This window comes from Mus caroli, unplaced genomic scaffold (genome assembly GCF_978045245.1).
Source record: "Mus caroli unplaced genomic scaffold, Mus_caroli_1 scaffold_13, whole genome shotgun sequence".
In the NCBI taxonomy this organism is placed as follows: domain Eukaryota; kingdom Metazoa; phylum Chordata; class Mammalia; order Rodentia; family Muridae; genus Mus; species Mus caroli.
This window is the reverse complement of record NW_028227268.1, coordinates 16,070,714-16,097,507: the sequence shown is the minus strand read 5'-3', so window position 1 is coordinate 16,097,507 and position 26,794 is coordinate 16,070,714. Positions and strand designations below refer to the sequence as shown.

At 45.6% G+C, this 26,794-nt stretch overlaps 1 protein-coding gene across 1 annotated transcript; it reads left to right on the top strand.

Annotated features, from left to right (window-relative positions):
• Positions 1-257: 257 nt before the first annotated feature.
• Positions 258-22,284, top strand: Dcaf7 (DDB1 and CUL4 associated factor 7). Its single transcript, XM_021176767.2, has 7 exons — positions 258-626; positions 9,897-10,055; positions 10,858-10,969; positions 11,396-11,514; positions 14,751-14,960; positions 16,737-16,854; positions 17,692-22,284. Exons 1-7 carry the CDS (start codon positions 489-491, stop codon positions 17,862-17,864), a joined length of 1,029 nt encoding a protein of 342 aa, XP_021032426.1. The 5' UTR covers positions 258-488; the 3' UTR covers positions 17,865-22,284.
• Positions 22,285-26,794: the final 4,510 nt, after the last annotated feature.

Below are 26,794 nucleotides of genomic sequence, written 5' to 3'. Positions count from 1 at the left end.
CACCCGCACTGCGCCGTTATCCCCTTGACTGACATCTTGGGTAGCCAATGATCTTTGGGACTTCAAAAGAGCCCGCCTCCAGGAGCTGGGCGGGGCGAATGAGCAGAATGACAAACATTTCCGCCAATAGTAAGGAGGGCGCGGGCGCTACAACTGTGTCGACCAATGAAAAGAAGGAACAGTTTGGAAAGGACGTGCCCGGCAGCCAACGCTCGTCGCCGCTGCGGGGTCGCGTGGCTTCCGTTCCGAGAGGGCGGGCCGGCATCCCAAACGGAAGGTGGTAGTCGCTGCCCGAGCTGGTTTGAAACTGGTGGTCGGGCCCGGCCGAGTGCGTGTGTGTGTAGCCGAGGACCCGCTGGAGGGCTAGGCCGTTCTTGACCGCCCCGGCCCCGCCTTCCCTCGGACCCGCGGACCTAAGCCCGGCTCCCCGCCTGTCTTGTGCCCCAGCCCGCTGCCTCTCCCGCCGGCTCTGCGGCCCAGCCGCCACCATGTCCCTGCACGGCAAACGGAAGGAGATCTACAAATATGAAGCGCCCTGGACTGTGTACGCCATGAACTGGAGCGTGCGGCCGGACAAGCGCTTTCGCCTGGCGCTGGGCAGCTTCGTGGAGGAGTACAACAACAAGGTGAGTTGTGCCGGGGCTCAGCGTGTAGCCGGCGGGGAACGCTCGAGGTGGGCGGCAGCCCCGGTCCCCACAACTCTCCTGCGAACTCGCCTTGACCACAACAAGGGGGTGGGTCCTCTGTGGTCCTGTCGCTGAGGTTGTCACATTCGTTGCCTCTTATTTAGTTTTGACAGCCGGGGGAAACCGAGGCACGGTGTTGTGACATGCCTGAGGCAGATAAGATTTTTTGTGGTAGTAGCAGGTTTCAGATTGGAGTCACACCCCCCAAAGCTATGTCCTCCGTCCCTCTCATTTCCCCCACTCCTGTCGCAGTGCTTCTGTTGCTAGGTGCGGGGCGGGAGAGAGGCAGTGGAGGAAGATGCGGGCGCTTGGATTGGTGGTCGTGCATTCCTGGCCACGCGAGATTTCTGTTAGGGCTATTTATTGCAAGATCTTCCCCATCTCAGGTGTTTCTCATGGATACAGAGCCCTAATGCTAGGTTGTCATTGGTCATTGGTTTTGCTCCTTGGTGTTCACCCTCCCCCAAACAGCCTATCCTTGGAAACCTTAGTCTGTGGCATTATCCCGCCATTATTTCTGAATAGAGAACGATGACGTTTGACCTGTTCTTTTCGTGGTTCTTTACACATTCATTTGCAGCATTGCTGGACATTATCACTTCATCAAAACACTGGTAGAAGGAGAGAATTTTTATATGCAGGATATAGGTTTGAAAGTATTGAGAAGAATTTTCTTTCCCTAATCTCTTACCTTCATTCTTTTGTTGTAATTTGAGTGAAAAAAAAATATGAATGACAGTAATCAGAGCTACTGAAGGCTTTGGCCAGTGGTATTTATAGCCAGTACTCTGGCTTACTCTTATGAACATCAGACTGGAGACAAATGAAAAGATGGTGGGAGCAGTGGAAGAAGTAGGTGGTCTAGGATTTAGCTATAAGGCATTGAACAAACCAGATTTTATTATTTTTGACCCACAGTGATCTAGGAGAGGGCTTCTGTTTTACCTGACCCTGTGAAGGGTCAGGTGAAAACATTTGAGCATTTTAGGTTTGTTTATAGTATTTTGGGAACACATGTGTTTCTCTGGGAAAGGGTCCCCATTTCTTTGGCATCTTCTTTGAAAAATGGGTGAAAAGGATGGCCTTAGATTGTCTAGACGTCACACATACACCAGCAGTTTACAGTCCCAGGGAGTGTGTACCGAGCCGCCCTTTCCTAGTGAAGAGCCCTATTTCTTGTCTCCTCTCTAGTGGCTTTTTTTTACCCCCACAGTGGCAGTAAAACTGGAGTTGGGCTTCAGGGTCCTGGTGTGCAGAGTGTCTTATGAAGTTATTATGTTTTGAGACAGTCTCATGTAGCCCAGGTGGGACTTGAACTCCTTATCCACCTGCCTCCACCTCCCAAATGCAGGCATTACCAACATATGCCACTGTGTCCCACTGCCTTGTGGGTTTTGCTTTTCTAAAATAAAAGTGCCATATCTCCTTTGTTTGTTATCATAAGCTCCTTGAAGAAAGAAAATTTATTCCACTTTAGGACACACAGTGCTCATGTGGAACACCACAGTGGACATGTTTGAGTGTGGGATAAACGTCTGTGTTATTCAAATCAACCAACACTTGGAGCCATTAATCACTTTCCCATAGCTGCTGTTATAACCAAAATCAGCCATGCTCGAGACCCTGGGTTCAATCCCCAGCACAAGAACAAAAAAGTTTTCTAACTAAATTATCTGACTCCCTACTTCATCTTAACGCAGGAAGGAACTGAGACGCAGAGGCAGCTCATGCACAGCCACACAGGCTGGGGAGAACGTGGTTATGATTATCAGGTGGGGTCTAGAGAGATTACTCTTACCGAGAACCAGGGGTAATTCCTACCACCCGCATGGTGTCCCAATTCCAGTTCCAGGGGAGCCGACAGGCATGCATGAAGTACACATACACGCATAAAGAAGAGAGGATGAGAATTTAAAAGATGTCCACAAGGCGGCCAGACACCTTCTATGCATAAACAACAATTTAAAAATCAATCTTTCAAAAAATAAAAATGAGGAGGAAAAGTAGGCCAAGAGTGGTGACATGCCTGAAATCTCAGCAGGTTCCGACTTGAAGGTCAGTCTGGGAGACTTTTTTTTTCAGTGCATGAACAAAACCCTCAGATACATAGTTAACGATCCTGCTTCATAGCTCTCCTCTCTAGGGCTTCGTTTCCCAGGTTGGAGGAAGTTGTGAAGAATGACTGCACAAGGTTCTGAAGGTAGGGGACAGGTGAGGCACAGAATGGCAGAGCATGGGGAGACTGGAGGAAGGACTGGCTATCAGCAGGATGACAGTGTCAGGGTCAATTTCCCTAGCACTCCCTTAGTGTGTAAGGAAGAGCAGTTGGATGCTGGACCATGGGAGAGGATAAGAGGGGTATTTCTGGCTACAGACGCCAAACTCAGAAGAACTGTACTTCTCTGCAATAGGAGTTTGTTGGACAAAGGGAAAAGGTCTTTTAGGACAAGAAGAAGGAGTACAGGTTGACAACTACTTGGAAGCCTAAAGAAGGGGGAGCATGAAGTCAGGGCTAGCCTGGGATATAGAGCAAATTTAAGGCTAGCCAGGTTGACTTTGTGAGAACCTGTCCTAAAAAGTAAAAACAAAGCTGAGGATCTAGCGGAGTGTGTGTGATGTCCTGGATCCACCCCTGTGCTGGGAGTGGGGAGAAACAGAAAGAACAGGAGATGGGGAGGAGGAGGCCTGTGTAGGCATCGTTGGAGAGCAGCTCCCACCAGAGAGATGAGACAAAGAAAACCCTCAGATATGTAGTTAAAGAATGGAGGGAAAGAGTTGACATGGGGAGTTCTTATGTTCAACTTCAGTAATAAAATGGTGTTAAAAAATGCCAATTTTTTCCTATCAGATTAGTAATAAGGTTGTTTTTAATTTTAGTGTTTTCAGAGGTGTGGGAGGATTGGCACTTATTTACTATCAATAAAAGTATAAATAAGAGCAATTTGTAAATTTTCCATTTTTAAAATTAAGTTTGTGTTATCATTTTAAAGAAGAGTGTCTTGTGGTGTTTTCATACATACCATTATATGTTGTTGTTCTTGGCCCTTCCTCCTTCCTGCCCCTCTCTCTCCCCTCTTCTCCCAAGCAGCTCTCCCACTTGCCTTCCTATCATATATGCTCCACTCTCATCTCTTGTCCTCCTTCCTCCCTTTAGACCTCCTCCTCTTCGCTCATAGTCCCCTCTCTACTTTTGTGTATATATGTATAGGTGTATGTGTGTGTAGCTATATGGGTATGAATGTACCATATATGAGAGAAAACACTGTCATTCTGAGTCTGTTTCTCCTAACATGATTCCCAGTTCCACCCATTTTCCTGCAAACTTCCTTTTCTCTTACAGCAGAATACAGTTCCATTGTGTTTGCACTATGTTTGCTTTATCCCTCACCTGGTGATGGACCTCTGGGTTGAGTGTGTATCTCTGCTGTAGTGCTGACTGAGGATCCTGGCATAGACCAGGAGTGGACCATATGTTTCTGTACTTCAAGCTTTATTCCTCCCTCGTTCTCACTCTAGTCCAGGGTGGCCTAGGATTAGCAGGGATTCTCCTGCCTCAGTTTCCTAAATGCTAGAATTATGGGTATGAGCCACCATGCCCAGTTTATTCTTTAGCTTTTTGAGGAACCTCTATACTGATTTTCATAGTGACTGTACCAGTTCACATTCCCAGTAATGGTTCCTCTTTCTCCACACTCTGGCCAGTAGTTGGCATTTATTTTCTCAATGATAACCATTCTTACGGGGGTGAGATGGAATTTGTTAGTAGTTTTTATTTGTATATTCAAGTATTTATAGGCCTTTTGTTACTTTTTCTTTGAAAACTGTCACTTGAATTAATTTTCCCATTTGTTGATATGATTTAGGAGTTTTGGTTTTTAATTTTCACAAATCTTTATAACATCTAGATATTAATCTTGTCGGTGTAGTTAGTTGGCAGAGATTGCACCCATTCTGTGGGCTGCCTCGGCAGAGAGATTTCACCAATCCTGTGGGCTGCCTCTTATGCTGCTGGGTGTTTCCTTTGCTGTGCACAAGTGTTGTCATTTCTCAATTCTTAGGATTATTTCTTGTGCTCTTGGACTTCTCAGAAAGGTCTTAGTTATCTATGCTGCGTCTTCAAGTATTTTGCCTGTTTTCCTCTTTTTTTTTTTTTGTTTTTTTGAGACAGGGTTTTTCTGTGTAGCCCTGGCTGTCCTGGAACTCACTCTGTAGACCGGTCTGGCCTCGAACTCAGAAATCTGCCTGCCTCTGCCTCTCAAGTGCTGGGATTAAAGGCATGAGGCACCATGCGCAGCTTATGTTTTCCTCTTAATAGTACATAACTTTTTCACTTTTATGTGCAAGGTTTCATGAAGCTCAGGCTGGCTTTGAATTTCTGATTCTCCTGCCTCCACCTCTCAGTACTGGAATCACCACCATTCCCAGCACCCCCTTTTCTTGACAAGGACTTAGCTGTAGTCAGGCTTGCCTTAAACTCTTCTTCTTTAGCCTCATCCTCCCTCCTCTCCCCAGTGATGGGATTATAGGCATGTCTTGCTTCACCAGCCTGAAGCAACCCTTTAGAAAAGGGTAGAATTTAAAATACGAGACTGGGGATCAGATGGCTTAGCTGGTAAGGTGCTTGCTGCACCAAGATGAAGATTTGAATTCAAATCCCCAGCATCTATGTAAAAAGCCCAAAGACCAGAAATAGTAGGATCCTGGGAACTTGCTGGCCAGACTGTTGAGTCAAATTGATGAGCTCCAGGTTTAATAAAAGATGCTGTCTCAAAAAATAAGAGGAGACTGCTTGAGGAAGACACTTGATGTTGACATCTGGCCTGTACATGAATGCACACATACATATGAGCATGTACATACACATTACACACAAAAAAAATTTAAAGTGTGATAGAGCAATTACACCTCTAGGAATCTATCCAATAAAATCCTTTAACAGACAAATACAAAGATAATTAAATGAGGATAGTCATTGTAGCACTGTTGTTAGCTGTAAGACAATGGACTATATAACCAAAATAAATGAACAGTTAAATAAATTGAGATGTGCTCACCACAGTTTGCTGTAGAAGAATAAGGTGGAACCATTTGTATTGACTTGAGAAGACATTCTTATTCAAAGCAAGTTGTGGAGTAAATTATATGGAACAAGTCTATGTTTTGGAGTGTTTGTTTTTGTTATAAAGAACCCACCATACATACCTCTAAAACACACAAATACATGGAAAAATAATTTAGAAAGATTCCTATTGACCAGTCATTGTAGGGCTTAGTAGGAGTTTGCCAAAATTAGTAAGCAGGGTGAGGAGTGGGGCTAATGTGAGCTCTGCAGTCTTACTCTGTTCTGTTCTTATCCGAACATAAGCTTGGAGCATGTCAGAGTCACTTGACCAAGGGCTAAACACAAGTTCCTGCAAAGACATTGTTTGGATCTCAAAAGTAGGTTTCTTGAATCGCCTGAGTAAGAGAACCTTGAGATGTTGAAGAAGATACAACGGCTCAGTGGGGACGGTGAGGCTCAGGCCACAGCTACTCCTGTCATGTGGATAGCTGGCGCTCTTCTAAGCCCATGGCTCGCCTGACACTCTGTGATGCAGTGTTTGCCCTGGAGCATGCCCTCCTCATCCTTTGGCATGACTGGGAATATAGACAGACCATAGAGGATAGGATGGAACAACTTCAGGTGCTCTGGAAAAACTATGTTTCCTTTAAAGTATGGCACTAGAAAGTTCTTACAGTGGTTTGATTATCAGTTCTCTTAAACTCCAAAGTGCTTGAAGAAGAAGAAGAAGAAGAAGAAGAAGAAGAAGAAGAAGAAGAAAAAGAAAACACCCGTGCATGCAGGAGTGTCCATGCATTGCATTGCTGGCTGCTCTTGCAGGGGACCCAGGTTCAGTCCCAAGCACCCACACAGCAGCAAGGAACTATCTGTAACTCCAGGGCTCTGATATTCTTTTCTGGCCTTCTCCAGCACCAGGCATGCAAGTGGTACACAGACATACATGCAGATAAAACAACCATACACATAAGATGAAGAAAAAAAAATGGTTTCAGGTAAGAGATGGGTTCATTCAGACGAGGTGGAGATCTGAAAAAGATGAGTCTCAGGCCTCGGGACAAATCAGGCAGTGGAGATCTGTGCCCACACCCTACAAGTATAAGTCATCTTCTGTCTTCTTCACTCTGTTGCAGCTTTCCCTGAATCTCTATGCTGCAGTGGATCTGGCCTTTTCCGTTTTCCCTTCTAAACAAATACCTGGGACTAAGTTGGATTAAGTCCCCACGTTTCCAGAAATGGATTTGGTTGGCTCAGTCATCCAGCCTGATGTGGCAAAGCTAGTGCAGTGCTCTCACCCCTGACTGTGCCTGGACCACTGGGGGCTCTCGCAGATATGATGCTTGTTTGTTTCATTGCCATAGATTCTCATTTCACTGCTCTGAATACTGCTTGGGCCTTGGGATGTTCTTAAATTTCATTGTAATATAGAGCCACCATTGCAAACAGCTGATCTGAGAAGAGCTTGGGGTCAAGCTGTAGTCATGGAGTGCTTAGAAATTGGAGTCCTGGGCGGGTAGATTATTCTCCCAGTGGCATCTCTATTTGGATCCTCCATCTTTCCAGTTGTCTAGATATGCACTATGCTAGAATAAACTGAAATGTTTCTTTAAACTTTAAGACTGGGGATATAGCTCAAAGTCAGAACACTTGTGTGGCTTTGAGTTCAAACACCATTACCACACACATCTTTCTAATACAGAAATCCTGCTCTTGGGACTTGAGTACCAGAAATAATGACAGCAGTATCCAAACACAGGGAATATTAGAAACAGGTACAAGAAAGCTGAATTTGGAAACAATAGTATGAAAAGAAAAACACAAGCCCTGTCATTAAGATACTAAGTGAAACTACACCAACCAGTAATGTCAGTGTCTCATGAGGCACTATGGGATTAACTGTCAAATGCATCGGACTAGTAATTACTGAAAGACAGAGTCAGGAAAACTACCAGTGCTTTGTGGAAGAAGTAAGATAGAATGTTGACACTTGTACATTGGGAAAGGCAGTTTACACAGTTATTAAGAGTAGGTATCAGGAACATCTCAACTCTACAGGTTGGGAACCAGGATTAACAACAGTGATACAGCTGAGGCCCTGCAGCTAGTGAATGGTAGAGTCTTGGAAGCCTGATGTCACTGATGTATTAATAGTAATCGGGAGTGAGGTTGATAAAAAGGGTGTAGACATAATTTGCAAACTTGGAAAGAAGTATAAGGAAAGGGAGAATATGGAAAATGGTGATTAGAAGAGGAAATGGAAGATAAGGTTAGCTGGCATTGGGTGGCAGTCAGCCTTGGCCGTTGGGTCTAGAGAACCTTACGCAGGATATGTTTCACAGAATCTAATTTTGGGGGTTTGGGAAGCATGTCTTATGATGGATGACAAGCAACTTTTAGAAGTGAGTGTAACCCCTTTTTCCAGTTTCACTTTTGAAGTTATCTGCTTCCTGTGTCCTACTTACACCTAAAAGGAAGATTTCTAAGATCCTAAGGTCACTCTCTCGCCTGTTCGGATTGAATTTGAGGACTGGAGAATTGCCTCAGAACTATTATCAGTGATAGTGTTAAGAATATATCTCTTCTAGGGCAGTGGTGCCGCACACCTTTAATCCCAGCACTCAGGAGGATTTCTATGAGTTTGAGGCAGGTGGATTTCTATGAGTTTGAGGCCAACCTTGTCTCCAGAGCAAGTTCCAGGACAGCCAAAACTACCCAGTGAGACTCTGTCTCAAAAACCAAAAGGAGGAGGAAGAAGAGGAAAGGAGAAGGGGAGGAGGAGGAGGAAGAAGAGGAAGAGCAGCAGCAGCAGCAGCAGCAGCAGCAGCATACCAGTGTATTTATTACCCGTTGCTTTGCTTTTATTGCTCTGAAGTGTTTCAGAGCATGGGGTTCTATCTCCTTTGCATCCATAATCCTTATCCCCCCCTACACATTTATAGACCTTGGACATCTATGCCTAACTGCTAGAAAATCTGTTGATGTCTATAGACAGACACAGGAAATTCCTTACAAATGTATAATAACTATTGTACCAAAGTTAAAGATCTAAAATTAATATGTTATTATTAATTTTAATAATATATAATTAAAATAAACTATTTCTACATAATATCAATAAACAGTTGAAAATGGAGTTTAAAAATCATGGTAGGTAGTGTAGGGAAAAATACAACTAAAACCCTAAAAAATATATTTGAAGTAGCATACAATTACATAGAAATAAAGTTAGTGAAGGAGTTGAAGATCTCTCTACACACCAAACTCTAAAGCATTGCTTTAACAAGCTGAAGGTGACCTAAATAACTAAATTCCCAAACTGAATCATAGATTCAAGACAGTTGGAGTCAGAACCTCAACAGCATTTTGTACATTTTAAAGAGATGTTCTTAAAATTCACACAGAAAGACAGTAGTGCAGGAGAGCAAAGGTTTACAGAGAACTGAAACTCAATGGGAAAACCACTGGACCCAATAAATAGAGCAACCCCTCAGACGGTGGAGACAAGCCCTGTGTACACGCACAGTGAGCTTGAGGGCAGCACAGACTCCACGAAGCCTTGTCTCAGAAGATACTCTTCACAACACTATAATGCCAACTATGTGTCCTTAATTTGCTAAAACTCAGAATGGAGCTGCGTGTGGTGGCACAAACCTTTAATCCAAGCACTCGGGAGGCAGAAATAGAATATCTGTGAGTTCAAGGCCAGCCTGACTCAAGAAGCTAAAATGGGGGCTGGGAATGTAGCTCAGTTGGTAGAATACTAGCCTAGCATACATGAAGCCCTTGTTCAATTCCCAGCACTTTCATTAAATAGGCAGGAATGTGATCGTAGATTCCTGCAATCCCAGTGTTTGGGAGGAAAGGCAGAATGAGCAGATGGTCTCAGAAAACGGGAGAGGGAGCAGGAGGGTCAGGACTTAGAGTCAGAAAACTTGTATCAGATCTTCTTTTTCTATCTTCGTAGACTGCACTGAACCCTGTGATTCTTGAGTTTTTATCTAGTGCTGGGATCAGAAGTCTAGGGGTCCTTCACCGTAATAACTTGACTGCGCACTCAGTGTAGTAGTGTTAAGACTGACCAAAAATCTGATGTGTTTGATCCTGCTCAAGAAAAACAAACTCTCATGTGGTTCAATTGTGCTGCTTTGCAGGTTCAGCTTGTTGGTTTAGATGAGGAGAGTTCAGAGTTTATTTGCCGAAACACCTTTGACCACCCATACCCTACCACAAAGCTCATGTGGATTCCTGACACAAAAGGCGTCTATCCAGACCTCCTGGCAACAAGTGGTGACTATCTCCGTGTGTGGAGGGTAAGCAGATGCTTTACTGGCGGGTGGCCAGGCATGCTTTCTTGGGGTCAGCTGTCAGCAGTGTACGGTCCTGAAGAGCAGACAGCTAGTATCACTGCCACATGGAAGAAGCACAGGAAGTGCCTGTGGGCTGACCTTGTTTCAGCTCAACGGGTTTTCTAGGAAATGTAGCCCAGGTCTTGCTGCTGATGGGGACAAGCCTTCTGTGAGGCAGAGAGCACTTTGGGACCTCCTACTCCATTACTAGACAAGACACTCCTGAGTAAGGAGATGGCAGGGTGTTGATCTTGATGCACTCTGTGTGTGGAGCTTCCCTTCTCAGCTGAGCTCAGTAGCCTCAGGAGCATCCCTCCCTTGTGCTTGGGAATCCAGGGCCTGCCCCGCAGGCAGACAGGCTGCTAAGAGCTCTAGAGCGAGGTGTTGGTGAAAGCTGAGAAAGCTAAGCTGGGGAAGGGGAAGTTGTAAAAGAAGTCCAAACTCAGGAGTCCCTTTGGGTTTTATTACCCTTTATCATAAAAATATTTTCTCCTCTGTTCTTAGATTTACTAAATAGGATTTTTAAAAAAGATTTATTTAATGTATGTGAGTACAATGTTGCTGTCTTTAGAGGCATCAGAAGGTGGCATTAGATCTCATTACAGATGGCTGTGAGCCACCATGTGGTTGCTGGGAATTGAACTCAGGACCTCTGGAAGAGCAGTCAGTGCTCTTAACCACTGAGCCACCACAGCCCCCTAAGCAGGATTTTAAGTAGGGATGGTATGTGTAGGCTGGCTAATGTTTTAAACCATTGTTTGTACAGGTTGGTGAGACAGAGACCAGGCTGGAGTGCTTGCTAAACAACAACAAGAACTCGGACTTCTGTGCTCCCCTGACCTCCTTTGACTGGAACGAGGTGGATCCTTATCTCCTAGGTGAGGGCTTTGAATTCCAGCCTGAGGAAGCAGGAGATACATTTCCTCAGATCTGGCTCTTTCGAGTTTTAATGCATGAGTTTGGGTTCATGCTGAGAACAGGTCGGGGTGAAGTGGGTGAATATGGAGAGCGGTTGTTACTTCCTCATGGGGAGCTTAGCTTTTCCTGTGTGTCTATCACATCTAGAATCTAAGGTCTTGCAGATGTGGTGGTGCACACCCACACCAGCACTTGGGAGTGCAGGCCAGGAGGTCCTGAGTTCAAGGTCAGCCTGAACTACATCAGGGTACTATGTCTCAAGAAACTCTCCTCCCTACCACAAAAGACAAAATGAATGTTCAGGATGTGGTTGTGGCCTGTTGTCCCTTGTGCCAAGCAGGGCAGAGGGGAGTCTGTGCATCTCTGACATGCTCTGATGTCTGCAGGTACCTCCAGCATTGACACAACGTGCACCATCTGGGGACTAGAGACCGGGCAGGTGCTAGGACGAGTGAATCTCGTGTCTGGCCATGTGAAGACCCAGCTAATTGCCCATGACAAAGAGGTAATGTTTTTCCTTTTCTCCTGTGCGGTCTGTACCTGCAGGTGAGAACAGAGGACATAGTGTTCTCACACTGTGTTGCAGGCTATGTAGATCATAATGTTGGCATGTAAATTATAATGTGTTAAAACAGAAAACAACACTTATTGAATGCACCTTTTAAAACATGTTTTATTTATTGCTATTATTATGAGAGAGAGAAAGTGTGTGTATGTGCAGGCACGTGTGTACCATGGTGCATGCGTTAGGAGTCAGGCAGATGTCTCCTCCCACTGTGGTTCCAAGGAGTGAGCACAGGTGGTCAGGCATGAACAGCAGGTGCTTTTACCCCATGGCTGAGCTCCACCCCCGCCCCCGTCCCCGCCCCCGCGTGCATCATTAAATGACACTAGCCACCTAACCTAGAGTTTCATTTCTCCTCTCATATCAAAGTCTGCTGCTTTTTTTTTTTAGATGAAGTCTCTTATAGATATCCTAGGAGCTGTTTAGAGTAACACTTCTCTCTAAATGTAATGGCTTCTCAGAGGTGGGGGGAACAGGAAGGAGGAAAATTTCATGACAGACAATCCTAATTAACCACTTTTCTCTGAAACCAGCTTGTGAGCTCTAGTATATTTACTTAATCTTTCTACTTTCGCTCCTGTTAGGAGGCAAGTGTGTCTTATTGGTGGTGTTTCCGCTGTTTACCAGGACAGCGAGGGGAGCATTCCTCTGGTGACTGGGGAAGCCAGCATAAGTCTGCTTCCGCAGTGCCCATGTCCCTGGCTTAGTTCCTTTGCTGCCCCTTCACCTGCAGCTCCAGTAGTATCAGGGTTTGTATAGGAGAAAACGATGCCTTAAGGCCATCAACAGTATCATGGAGCCAGGTAGCCATTCCGAGGGTTTGATCTTTGGTGTTCTGCTCTCCTGAGAGGAAGCTCTTTTGCAAGACTATGGGACTTGACTCCTGCTAAGCCAAGGGTCAAATGCAGAGTGTGTCTGCAGAGATGACCACTATAGGAACTTGTGGAAATGTCCCAGAATCCAATTTCCTACCTCTGATTCATTCCTTTGTCTAAACTATCTAGAAGCAGACAGCAAATTTGGGGCTCATCCAAACTTGACCTGTAGCAGTCAGGTCTCTGTGACCCAGAGAAGAGCAAGAGGAGCAGGAATGGATCAAAGCAAATGGCAGACCTGAAGGATCTGGGAATGGCAGATCTGTCTGAGGAAAAGCCGTGTGCATGCGTGTGCGTGTGCGCGTGTGCATGGTGAGAGAGGAGGAGGGAAGGTTTGCTGCCTGGCAGGTGTAGTAGAGGAGAGTTTGGTACATTGGAAGTTGCCACCCTTCCTCTTTCATGATGAACTCCACAGAGCACAGATAGGGAGCAGAGCAGGTACCTAGGCTGAGAGAGTCTCTGCTCTGAGCCACACTGTGGGCATTCCTGGCGTCTCTGCCTGAGGATTACCTAGAGCCAACAGGACAGCAGATGCCAAACACAGAACAAACTTTTTAGACTCTTGGTAATAATGACAGCTGACATCGGGGTAGAAGATAAGAATATCTCACTAAAAATGGAGGATCTGAAGCCAGGCTGGGGTAACATACACCTTTAATCCTAGCACTCAGGAGGCAGAGGCGGGTGGTTCTCTGATTTGAGGCCAGCCTTGTCTACAGATCAAGTTCCAGGACAGCCAGGAACAGAGAAATGCTGTCTTGAAAACTAAAAACACCTTTAATCCCAGCACTCAGGAGGCAGAGGCAGGAGGATTTCTGAGTTCGAGGCCAGCCTGGTCTACAAAATGAGTTCCAGGACAGCCAGGGCTACACAGAGAAACCCTGTCTCAAAAAACCAAAAATAAATAAATAAAAAGTAAGGTCTGGGGTTGAAAAGATGGCTTAGTGGTTAAGAGCCTGACTGCCCTTCCTGAGAACCCAGATTCAATCCACACCCACACGGCAGCTCACAACCATCTGTAACTCCAGTTCCAGGGACTCTCTGCCCTCTTCTGACCTCTGCAGATGCCAGCTATTCATGCAGTCCACATACATACAAGGAGCCAAAATACTCATAGAGATAAAATACAAATCTTAAAAAAAAAGTAGGTCCTTTGTCCGTTCTTGATACTCAGGGACAAATACTGCTAGTAAGTAGATCCTCATCTATTTCTGATCAATATACTAACCCCTTTTCCTCTAACCATAAAAAATACTCTATGTAAGATTGACTGATTCAAAAGGGCCAGGTATAGTGACACATGTCTATACTCCTATCACTTGAATGGCAGATGCAGTAAGATCAAGAGTTCTTAGTCATCTCGGGCTATATTATAGCAAGTTTAAGGCTAACCTAGGCTATATGAGACTCTGTCTTAAAACAACAGGAAAAGGAAAGAGTGATGGGTTCCTGGATGCCTGTGATTCTAGTGCATAGGAGGTAAAGATAAAACCGTCTAAAGTTTGCCAGCCTGGGCTACATAACAAGACCCTGTCTTCTTAGGCCTGATGCACTAGATAGACAAAGGCTTTGTCTAATGCTGTTCTACTACATAAGGACGGACACACACACACATACCACAGCCCTTACCACGTATCAAACCAACCTGGGCCACAAGAGATTTTATTTTTTAAGATTTATTTATTTTTATTTTTATTTTTATTTTATGTGTATGGGTGTTTGCCTGTATGTATGCATGTCCTTGTACCACATGTGTGTATAGTATGAGAAGGCCAGAAGGGGGTGTCATCCTCCATTCTAGAGTTACAGATCACTCGTAGCTGAACCTGGGTCTTCAACAAGAGCAACAAGTTCTCTTAAACACCAAGCCATACCTCCAGCTCCCAGTTGCCTTCTTAAAAACACAAAACCAAAAGTCATGTTACCTTTTTCATACAAATGGATCTCAGGTCTAGGTTTTATAGCTGGCCAGCTTGGTAGAACTATATGTGGTTTTATTGTGAATGTGCATCTGACTGCATATAAGTGAAACCACTAACAGCCAGAAAATACAGAGTCCTGTTCAGACTCCGTGTGCTGTGCTAGTCAGCGAGAGCATCTCAGGGTTTTAGAGGAGAAGTAGGAAGCAGGGCATGGGAAGAAGTCAGCCAGTGTCTGTGGTAGGATGATCTGTATTCTCCGAGAAGCCACTAGCTTACCCGCTTGTGTGGTGAGTTAGGGTTCAGATGGTCTGAGAATGACAGCCGTCCATGCTGTGGGAGAGGCGACAGCTGAGCTGAATCTGGACCTTCTCACCAACAGGTCTATGACATCGCCTTCAGCCGGGCCGGAGGGGGCAGGGACATGTTTGCCTCTGTGGGCGCTGATGGTTCTGTAAGAATGTTTGACCTCCGCCATCTGGAACATAGCACCATCATTTATGAAGACCCACAGCACCACCCCCTGCTTCGCCTCTGCTGGAACAAGCAGGACCCTAACTACCTGGCCACCATGGCCATGGACGGGATGGAGGTAAGCCCTGAGCCTTGACCCTTGACTCCACTCTGCCCAGTATATTTACGAGAATAGCTTTTAGATGGTGGCAGTTTTATGCCCAGGATACCTTTGGAAATATAAGGAGATATTTTTTGATTGTCAAAAGTTAGAGTGTGTAGTAAAAAAAATAATGAATAAATAAAATAAAATAAAAAGAGGAGGTTAAGAGAGAGAGAGAGAGAGGAGTCTTCTGGCATCACATGGGTGATGACTACGGAGGCTGCTACTCATCCTGCAGTCCTCAAAGCAGCCCCAACAGTGTCCGTGCACTCCAAGGGCCAGGGGGGCCTAAACTGAGGATCCCATCAACAAAAGGACTGTGCTCAGAACCTTCTCCCTGCTTGTTTGGTGAGACAGAGTCTCTGTAGCCCAGATGAGCTTGGAACTTACTGTGCATTCTAAGGTAACTGCAAACTCACTGCCATTGCACAGCCTTCTGTGTAAGGATCTCTGATATGGTGGAATGTGGCTTAGTGGCAGAGTGCTTGTCTAGCATGCTCAAGGCCCTGAGTTCTATCCCCAGTACAAAAAAAAAGCAACAGCAACCAAACAAAAACCAAATGCATACACACACAAAACCCAATAAACTTTTGCTGGCCATGTTAGCACACACCTTTAATCCCAGCACTTGGGAGGCAGAGACAGGCAGGTCTCTGTGACTTTGAAGTCAGCCTGATCTAGAGGTGAGTTCCTGGACAACAAGGCCACCTAGAGATACCCTGTCTCAAAAATAATAAGTAAGTAAGTAAATAAATACATTTCTGCTAGAGTAAAGCTAAGATGAAGAGTGGTGGTGCATCTGCAGCCTGGGACTCAGTGCAGATACCACAGTCAACATGATTCTTGGGGTTCTTCATGCTCGTCCCTGTCGTTTGTTCAATGGCCTCTCTGTTTGGGAATGTGGTGTTTAATAAGGAAGCTGATCCTATACAGAAACCTCAAGGACGAGAAAAGAGTGTAAATCAGAGCAACAGGCGTATGGAGGACTTGCTGTTCCTGGCCCAGAGTGTGCAAGAGCCTTTTAAGCTTAAACACATGTATGCGTATGTTTCCCAGCTTCAAATTTGAAGTCATTGAAAAACTCTAGTCCTGAAGAAATAATATTAAATCCATCTGGTAATTTGTCATGAATTAGTTATGTAACTAATTTAAAAAATGCAAATAAACATTTCACAATAAAGAAAAAAGGGTTAGACAAGTGACATCTAAATGAATTTAAACCAAGTCACAGTTACTGGGACTGAATGAAAAACTAGGCCTTCCCTTTTGGTGTTCTAGGCCGACTCTCCAAGCAGATGTTCAGACAGCAGCTCTGTGGTCTGCTAGTTCTTATGAGAGGGGTGGATTGTTGGTTGAGAGGATACAGTAGTTAGCCTTGGTTTGGGTGCAGCTCGTGCCTCAGAGTTCTTACATCCCGGATTGTGCATTGATAAGGTACATGAGACCTAACTAAGATGCACAGATTTTTTTTTATAGGCCCTTAGCAAAGATGCTTGTAGATTATCCAAACTCACGTTGCCTGTTCCTGATTCCCGTTCTCCTTCAGTCTCTTTAGAGTCTCCCAATCTCTCAGCAAGGAGAACACATGGTCTGTGTTAGCTCATTGTTTTCTTCCTTTCTCCACCAGGAAACCCTATCTCTAGTGTTCTCGGATCCATAAACGAAAAGACCATGCTTACAATGTTGTGTTCATGATAGTGCTTTTCCTGCTACACTCTGCAATTATTGGACCTTTTTCTTGGATTTCTGCAGGTGGTGATTCTGGATGTTCGAGTTCCCTGCACACCGGTTGCTAGGCTAAACAACCACCGAGCATGCGTCAATGGCATTGCCTGGGCCCCACACTCATCCTGCCACATCTGTACTGCAGGTAACCATGGCGGGAGGAAGCATCAGGCCAGGTGACCGTGGTGGGTCTTATGGTTTTATGTTAGTTTTGTTATTTATTCTGTTGAGACAGGGTCTTGCTGGATAATGCTGCCAGGTAGTGACCCACTGTATTTATCAGGCTGAGCTCCAAATGGCAGCAGTCCCCCTGCCTCTGCCTCCAGAATGCTCAGTTACAGTCATGTGCCACCACACCTAGCAAAGCACATTCATTGGCAATAGTTCAGGTTTTTTATTTATTTTCTGATGGTGCTGGGGATTGGACCTAGGACTTTGAACGTGATAAGAGTTACTCTACCACTTTACTCTGTCCCCAGTCCCTAGTGCTGGGATTACAGGCATGGGTGGGATTTTTTTAATGTTGTATGTTTCTACAGCACATTATGTCAATCTTCTGTACAACTCATTGAAATGTAAATGTACGTAAACTGGGAAACAGTGATCAGAGAAGCATCTTTATCCACGAAAGCATTTTTAGTGGCTGTCAGTGACGTCATAGTTTGGGATCATTGTATCTCGTGTCCTTCCCTGATTCCTGACTGCAATGTCCTGATCTAATTCTCTAACCCTGGTACAGTAAATGGAGCTTAATGACACCTGGGAAGTGGAGTCAGGACCTAGATTTGGTCCTCACTGGCTACATGGCAAGAAGGAGCAAGTCTGGTGACATTCCTAAATCTTGGTTTCCTCTTCTCTAAAATAAAGTCCCTTTCACAAAGCTTTGATGAACAAATGTTTCACAAATTGTGACTGCCTCTCCAGATGCAAGATTGTTACCCCATTGCCTGAGCTATGACATTCTTGCTTGCTTTTTCCCTAGCGGATGACCATCAGGCCCTCATCTGGGACATCCAGCAGATGCCTCGGGCCATCGAGGACCCTATCTTGGCCTACACAGCTGAGGGAGAGATCAACAATGTGCAGTGGGCCTCCACTCAGCCTGACTGGATCGCTATCTGCTACAACAACTGCCTGGAGATACTCCGTGTGTAGTGTTGGTGGCACCTCACGTATCCGGCAGGGGCTTGTGTGCTTCAGCCTCTGCCCCCTCCCTCCCCATGTAAGAAGAACATGTTTCCAGTGGCCAGTATGTCTATTGTTGCTTTACACCCACTGTGTTCAGAAGCTGCTGTAGAAGTCCGGGCCAGTTACCCCGCTGTCTGTGTTGGACTGTGCTGTGTGGCGCCACTGCAGCCCAGGGCTGGGTTTTAAATTTTCACTCCTTTCCTCTTCTTTGCTTCTTCAATTAAACGTTTCTGTATATTTGTTTGTCAGCTGTTGTGTTCATAAACAGTACAAGCACTGGCTCTGTCTGTGTCCATTTGCCCCATGTCTGTCTGTCTGCTGCTGAGGCAGTCATCCATCTCGTGTCCCCATCTGTGTCGTGCTAGCACTTAAGTGGGAACAAAGGCCAACTTCAGATTGTCTTTCCTCCTGGCACCAGTGTCTTTTAACAAACCTCAACTTTGTATGTTTTTATCTATCAGGCTAGTTTTTTATGAAAAGAGTTTAACCACTCTGGTTTCTTGATTTCACAGGTTTCCCTCTTTGTACCTTCCTCTCTTCCCTCAGTGCCTGCCGTGGGTACTGGACCCTAGACCCCATGAGCAGTTTGCTTTCCTGAGTCACTGCCTGTGGGGCACAGCCCTGACCCCTGACCGGGAGTTGACAACTGCGCTGGTGCTCTGAAGTCTACTGACTCACCAACCTTTCCCAGCCTGGGTCTCCTGAAGGCCCTCGGAGGCCCCAGGAGATGCAGGAGGCTTCTGTTCCACCCTCGAGTTCCTTTCTCTGGCTTCACTAGTTGAGTACCCTGTGGGGCTGAGATAAGCAGGTGACTAGGCGTCATGCTGAAGGAGAATCGCTTTCAGGAGAGCTGGGCTTATATGGTGTTTCCAGTACCTGGTTTCAGAATCTATTTTTCCAGTTTCGAACTTGAATGATAGGCAAGAGAGCTCTCTAAGCTAAGCTTCTGTGTTTCTGTTTGCTGAGTTTCCTCTGCCTGGTGGGGCACTGGCCCATCTTTGGATTGAGTACTCTGAATAAGAGACTTCCTGGGAGCTACCGTCTGTGTTTGACCCTGAACAAGATCTTTAGACTGAGTTAGACAGGCAGTTCTCATAAACGATGAGCTAATCAGCTGTGGTAGACTCAGGGTCGGCCAGCTAAGACTCTCCACACCGGTGGCACTTGCCCTCTCTTCAGTTAAGGTTATGAGCAGTATTGGACTTTGTAGGCTGCAGTTGGCCATGCTGACTTACAGGCCTCGCGTGTCTGTTTCCGTTAAGTGTATGGGTTCCACAAAGGGGACTTGTATGTGGTTCTGACTTTAGATGAGTCCCCGGCAGAGTTTGGAACATGGTCTAGGAGAGGGTGGCTGGTTTATAATCTGCTGAGCTGCTTGCAGGTTTCTTAGACGCTCTGGTACAAGGAGAGCAGCAGGCCTGAAAGCTGATGGCTGGCTTTGGCCACTCATGCTGCCATTGCTGGAGAAGTCAATGTCGACTCATCCTTCTGGGAACATGGACTGTCTGGCAGTCTTTGCTAGCTTCCACAGCTGATGTAGTTGTATGCCAAAAGTCTTAGATTTAGCTTCACTATATAGGACCTTGTCCCAAAGGAAAGGCCTTTTCAGTCAGGGTATTTCTCCTTGGCCTTCCTAATCTGTTATTCTGGTTTGGGGTCTCTGGCTGGCCAAATGCTTGAGGCTAATGTTCCTGCACTAACCTGTGGCTTGTCCTGGATCAGTTTGTGGTTACCGCTGCTCTTAGTGGCATTTGCCAGCTAGGCACAGACTCCTCAAGGGTAGCAGGCTGATGGTTGCTGCTATAGGAGCCCTCAGTTTCTTCCTGGGCTGAGTCTAAAGTAGAAGTCAGGGGGGTCGCAGGGCCTGTAGGGAGCACTTGTGCTGGGGAGCACCTGTGCTGGGGAGCATCTCTGTTCTGGGTGGACTTTAGCTTGGGGTGAATGATGGGATTTGTCAACTAGAACTTGAAAACAAAGTTTTAAAAGGTTAGCAGCAGTTTTAGAATACATTTGTGTGAGGTCTCTATGCACGTGATGATTTTTCCCTGCTCTGTGGACACTTGTCAACTTTCTTCAGTCTTCCTTTTCTGCTCTCCAACTGGATTAGGTAAGACTCTTGCTATCTCTGCCTCCAAGTACGCATGTACCCACAGTTGCAGGGTTGCTGGCATTTGAAGTCTCTCTCTATCATATGCACAGGTGGCCCCTGTAGCCGAGGAAGAGGTTTCTGTAGGCGTGAGATGCAGGAAGTCCATACGTCTGCTCTCTTCCCTGAAGCACAGCTCTGTTAAAGTTTCAAAGCCAGTCTCTTAGTATTTGCCAGTTCTTAGCCTGACGGTGAGATGATGGGTCAGTATCTCTAGATCTGTCCTCTGGGCTCCAGGCTCTGGCCTGTGGTTTCTGTGTCTGCTGTATGGGAGGCTGCATGATGGGTCAGACTAGCAGAGAGCTGAGCTGGTGAGTGGGTCTGAGGCTTTTGTGGGCTTGCGCTGTTCCCACTGGAGATTGATCCCTTTCCTGACCTTCGAGGCCGGGCTTGAGGAGGAGTGACATGAGACAAGTGGGTGGGGACTTCCTATCAAAATCAGCATTAGGTCAGATAACTGGAGACAGCCCAGGAAGAACGGGAAAAAGGCAGAATCCTATAGTATTTTGATGATTGTTACAACTAAAATTTGATATTTAGGGTAGAGTAGAAGGAAATACTAGAGAACGCAGAGTCTGAGGGGAGAAACAGTCAGATGGTTCTGTCCCATAGCTATGGAGCGGACCTGTGCCTCAGCCTCGGTTGCCCTTCCTGCACCATTAATGAAGCTTCTACGTCACTGGGTGCCAGGGGGTACAGTGGGCGGAGAGCAGCGCTGCCGTGGGTGACGTCTGGTGGTTAAGTTCTGGGTTTTGGACGACACTGTTTGAGACAGGTTCTTTCATTGTAGACCAGGCTGTCCTTGAACTGAGTGCTGGGAGCACAGACCTGAGCCACTGCCCCAGCATCCGTGCTTCTTCCCTAGTGCAGGCCTCACAGGCTGGGCGAGTGACCTACCACTGAACCACACCCTCTAGCCCCTTCCTTTTCTTTCCTTTGTCCCTTTCTCATTACCTTGCTACTGTAGAATGTTCTCCCTGATGCTCTGGGCCCTTGATTCCTAGGCCGTAAGAAAATGTAGGACTCCGGGGTTTACCAAACATGGTAGGCAGTTCATAAGTGCACCCTACTTTCCCCATTGTGAAATAGGGCAGGTCCTTTGATTGCCTGGCTCAGGCTAGAGTACCATTGCAATAGAGGCCTCAAAACGAGTGTTTTCTTTAGAGCCTGCCCTCAGGATGAGGAAGGCGGGCCTATTCAGCATTTGGGTTTTCTGAGAGGAGAGCTGGTCTGAGCAGTTACCGTGAACCCTGAGCCAGGTTTCCCAGAGTTGTCCTCTCCTCCTGGGAGGCAGCAGCTGAGTGTCTCACGTCTCCGATCTTGTTCACCTCGAGCCATCTACATTCTCTCTCTCTCCCATACTGTCATTGCTGCTAATGTTCAGAGTCAAGCATGTGGCGTTACGGAATAAGCAGGTCTTCTTGGGCTGCTATCTGGATGTCACTTTTTAAATGTGGAAACGTGCAGATGCTTTCTCCAAGATGCTTACACTGATGTGTCAGCCAGAAGAAGCTTGAACTCCAAAAGATCGATGTTGACAGTCTGTGTAACAGCTGGAAAGTGTACAAGCACCACCTTTGAGACAACTCAGTGAAGCCGAACTATGCTATCCACCATTGGAAAGAAACGTTCTCACCTTGGGCTGACTGTGATGTACAGTGTGTTATGGAAATTGTTGGGCTGAAGCTTTCGTCAAATCTGAGTCCCTTGCTTTGACCCCGTGTATGTTATGACCCCTCTGTCAGTGACTTTCCCCTGAGTGTGAATTATAGCATGATTGTATAAACCTCTCTGTAGAAAATGGAGATTTCATGTTCTACAAAATGTTAAGCTCTAACTGATCCATTTCTGTGCTCATGTGTATGACCTTACTTTCTTATATATTTAAACTTTCCTTGTGTTCTAAAGCTTTTGTGGCATTCCTTGTTCAGGTGGAGAGGAAGCTGTCCCTTTGCAGAACTGTACTGTAACCATTTCTCCTTTATAAATATTATTTTCACAGGGCTGATTGTATACAGGGCTTATAATAAAAATTTAACACTGTGTTGTCAATGAGCTGCGGTTTCTCCACTGGAGGTGACTTCAAAAGCACCTGAGGGTGGAGTGTCCCTTCTGTGACCTTACTTCCTAGTACGTGAAGTCTAATCTCAGTTTTGTCCTGTTTCAGCCTCCTGTATAAGAAGTACCATATTTTCTGCCCATCATACTTTGTAATAAAACTTGAACATGTATAGATTGAAAGTTTTCTTGTGATGAATTCAGTTCTTCTCAGTTTGTACCTGTGGTCATGTTTCAGAGGTGCTGGTAGGGCATTAGACGCCACTACAATTCAACACAGTATCTGACAGCTCAACTTGTTACCTGGTATCTCTTGTTTGTTCACTCTCTTCTTAGTCAATTAAGAAAACATGGACACCTACTTCATGCCAAGGACCATCACCCTCTGCTTATGCTTTGCCAGAGGGACATCCACAGACTTGTAGTGCTCTGCAGTCATGGGGCTGTGTCCAGGAACCCTGAGGCCACTTCTGTCTGGGTGAGAATCAGAGTGGGTCAAGAAGATGTCACAAGCCGGGCGTGGTGGCGCACGCCTTTAATCCCAGCACTCGGGAGGCAGAGGCAGGCGGATTTCTGAGTTCGAGGCCAGCCTGGTCTACAAAGTGAGTTCCAGGACAGCCAGAGCTATACAGAGAAACCCTGTCTCGAAAAACCAAAAAAAAAAAAAAAAAAAGAAGATGTCACAAGAGGAAAGCTGTCTGACCTGGGTTTTGAGGCTTGAGGAGTTCTCTGGGACTGGGAATGGCACTTAAGGCAAAGAGAATGCAGATTTATGGAAACAAAGTGTGGACATATTCAGAGAATCGCAGGTCAGTAGGTGTGTATGAAGAATGGAAGTGTGACTGGAGAGGAAGCAGCAACCTGCTCAGGGAGAGTCTTATACTTTGTAAAACTTTTAGATGTTATTTAGTTGAGATTGGAAAACACAGAGGTTCATCAGGGTCTGCCTTGCTTTTTATTTTATTGAGACAGGGTCTCTGTAACTGGACTTAGAATTTTTTATATCCTTTTACCTCTACCTCCAAGGTGCTGGGATAACAGATGTGTGCCACCACGTCCAGTTTATGACATGCTGGAGATGAAACCCGGGGGCTTGTATGTGGTAGGTATATTGGGGCTCTCTAGAGAAAAAGCACTGATAGAATGAGTGATGTGATGAAAAGAGACTGATTAACCTGCTCACACAGTAGGGCCGGGTAGTCCAACAAGAGCCATCTGCTCATTAGAGAGGCCAAAACCCCAGTACCACCTCAGTTCACAGGCTGCCAGCTTGAGCAGTCCTGTTCTGGCACTGAAAGCCTGAGGATTCCTGGACAGCTCCTGGTCTTTAGTGTCCAGACAGGATAGCAGCAGCAACCGTAGGGTAGATGTACTTGCCAGCCAGGAGAGAAGGACAGCAAGCAAAGCAACACTGCTCCCACCCACAACCCTCAGGTCTCTGTATCAGGGCTGCTTGGGAGAAGGTCTTTTCTTCCTCAGTTAACCTTTCCTAGAAATGCCCTCACAGAACCATGTCTGTGAGATGACTCTAGATTAAATCAAATGGATAACCACCACAGCAGGCAAGCACTCTACTAACTGAACTATTTCCTCAGGGGCCCCTCCTTTTTTGTTTTTTGTTTTTGTTGTTGGTTTTGTGTTTTGTTTTTTTGAGACAGGGTCTTGCTGTGTACACCTGTCTGGGTGTGGTACTCAGTATGTAGCCCAGGCTGACCTTGAACTGTCTCAGCCTCTGTGGTTATACTTGGCTTGCATATTAGAAAGATAAGCATGTGTGTGCGTGCACACACACAGACACATCTAAAGTGGGAAGAAGGTTGACTCAGCATGAGAAGATGCTCCAGTAGTCATGATGTAAAATTAAAACTACTATGGGATGCTGGGCATGGTGGCACATGCCTTTAATCCCAACTCTTTGAAGGCAAAAGCAGGCAGATTTCTGTGAGTTTAAAGTCAGCCTGGTCTACATTGTGAGTTCCAGGCTAGCCAGAACTACATAGGAAGATCCTGTCCCAAAATAAACAACAAGGGCTGGAGAGATGGCTCAGCTGTTATAGGCTAGGATCACAAACAAAAACAAACAAAAAAAAATCAAAGTAACAACAAAGACAAACACCATGAGACAACACTTGACACTCCTAGAATGGGTATAGCTATGGAGAAAAAGATATTAGGTGATTTGTGGAGAAATCGAACCCTTTTAATAATGAGGGTGAGAACATAAATTACTGCAACTATTGGTCTGACTGTTCCTTAAAGGTTACACAGGGTTATGATATTGCCAGAAATTCTACTCTACAGCATAGATGCAAAAGAAATAAAAACAGGGTTCTTAGTCAGGCTGTGGTGGCACATGTCCTTAATCCTAGCACTGAGGAGGCAGAGGCAGACTGATCTGTGTGTTCGAGGCCAGCCTGGTCTACAGAGGGAGTTCCAGGACAGCCAGGGCTACACAGCAAACCCTGTCTTGAGGGGGAAAAGGAGTAGCAAGCAAGCTTTGTGGCATTATTACTCATGATAGTAAGGTAGAAACACATGCCTCTCAGCTAAGGAATGTTTAAGTAAATTGTTCATTGAATGGAATATTGTTTGGCAGTAGAAGGAACTACTGAGAGATGATGCAGCAACTGTACCCTGAAAACGTGCTGTTTTAATCTTCTTTCTGTTGCTATGAGCACCATGAGCAAAATCACCTCAGGGTGGGAAATGAGTCGCTTGGTTTACACTTCTGGATCATGGTTCATCATTGAGGGAGATTAAGAACCAAACAGGAGCTTGAAACAATCCACAGATGGATGCTATACATGCATGTTCTCTCTCTCTCTCTCTCTCTCTCTCTCTCTCTCTCTCTCTCTCTCTCTCTCTCTCTCTCTCTCTCTCTCTCTCTTCCTCCCTCCCTCCCTCCCTCCCTCCCTCCCTCCCTCCCTCCCTCCCTCCCTCCCTCTCTCCCTCCCTTTCAACTTGTGAGACTTGTGCTTAGCTATTTTTTTCTTTCATTAAAAAAAAAATTTGTGTCTGGGTATCTTTGTCTGAATGTGTGTCTGTGCACGACTTGCATGCTCTGTAAAGGCCAGAAGAGGGTATTGGGTTACCTGAAATTGGAGTCATAAACGTTTGTGAGCCACCGCTTGGATGCTGAAACTCAAACCCAGGTACTCTGGATGAGCAAGACAGTGCTTTTAACCAGTGAGCCATCTCACCAGGACCTTAGTGGCTAGCTTTCTTACGTAGTGCTGGACAACTGCCTAGGGACAGTACTGCTCACAATGGCCTGAACTGTCCTGTAAAAATAAGATTCACACATGGAGACAGTTCCACATACCAATCTCGTTTGTTAATTCCTCACTTGAGGCTTTCTTCACATAGGCCTCTAGGCTGTGTCGGGTTAAGAAAGGGAAGTAGCTGTCTTAGTTACCTTTCCTGTGAACATACACCATGACCAAGGTAGCTTATGTTTACTGATGCTTATGGATCCAGAGGGATAGAGTCCATGACCACCATGGAAGGGAGCATGGCAGCAAGCAGGCAGGCACTGGAGCAATAGTTAAGAGCTTACATCCATCCTGATCTGCAAGTTGGAGGCTGAGACCCAACTGGAATGGTGTGGGTTTTTGGAACTCCAAAGTCCACCTTTAGTGACACACCTCTCCTAACATGGCCATACCACCTAATCCTTTGTAAAGGGTTGCGCTAACAGAGGACCAAGCATTCAAACATAGAGACTTATGGGGCCCAATTCCTTTCAAATCACCACACTAGGATGTTTTCTAAATGAAGGAAATCACAAAGAACACATACTACATACTTCCATTACTATAAAATGTTCAACAGAAGCATACTCATGGAGCCAGAAGTCAGCTGTCTGGACCTGTGATGACTGAGGAGAAGAGAGACTACTAATGAGTACAGTAAGTCAGGATGATGATGAATACATGGTGAATATACTAAAAATCACTGCACACATTACATGGGTGTCCTGTATTATTTGTAGAGCATCAATCAAGCTTAAGATCAAAACAACTACCAGCCCGGCGTGGTGGCTCACACCTTTAATCCCAGCACTCGGGAGGCAGAGGCAGGTGGATTTCTGAGTTCGAGGCCAGACTGGTCTACAGCGTGAGTTCCAGGACAGCCAGGGCTACACAGAGAAACCCTGTCTTGAAAAACAAAACAAAACAAAAACAAAAAACAGAAAAAAAAAACCCCAACTACCGAGTATGGGAATTACAGTACTGTGATATCATAAACATTTTGATGTCAAGAAGGTAAGTGCTAGGCCAGCAAGATGACCTAGCATATCAAAGGCTCATGCCACCAAGCCTGACAACCTGAGTTTGTTTGTTTGTTTGTTTGTTTATTTATTTATTTTGAAGGACAGAACTGACTGCCACAAGTTGCACACACATGATTAAGAAGATCTAGCTGGGCAGTTGAGTTGCAGGTTTTTAATTCCAATGCTTGGGAGGCAAAGACAGAATAATCTTTGTGAGTTAGGTCAGCCTGGTCTACAGCATGAGTTCCAGGACAGTCAGGACGACACAGAGAAACCCTGTCTTAAAAAAACAAAACAAAAATAGAATTTGAAGGAGTGGAGAGTGTAGAAATGGCTCAGCAGTTAAGAGTACTTGTAAGACACCCACACACATAAAATATAATCATTGAAGATTTTATTTTAATGAGTGTTTGCAGCATG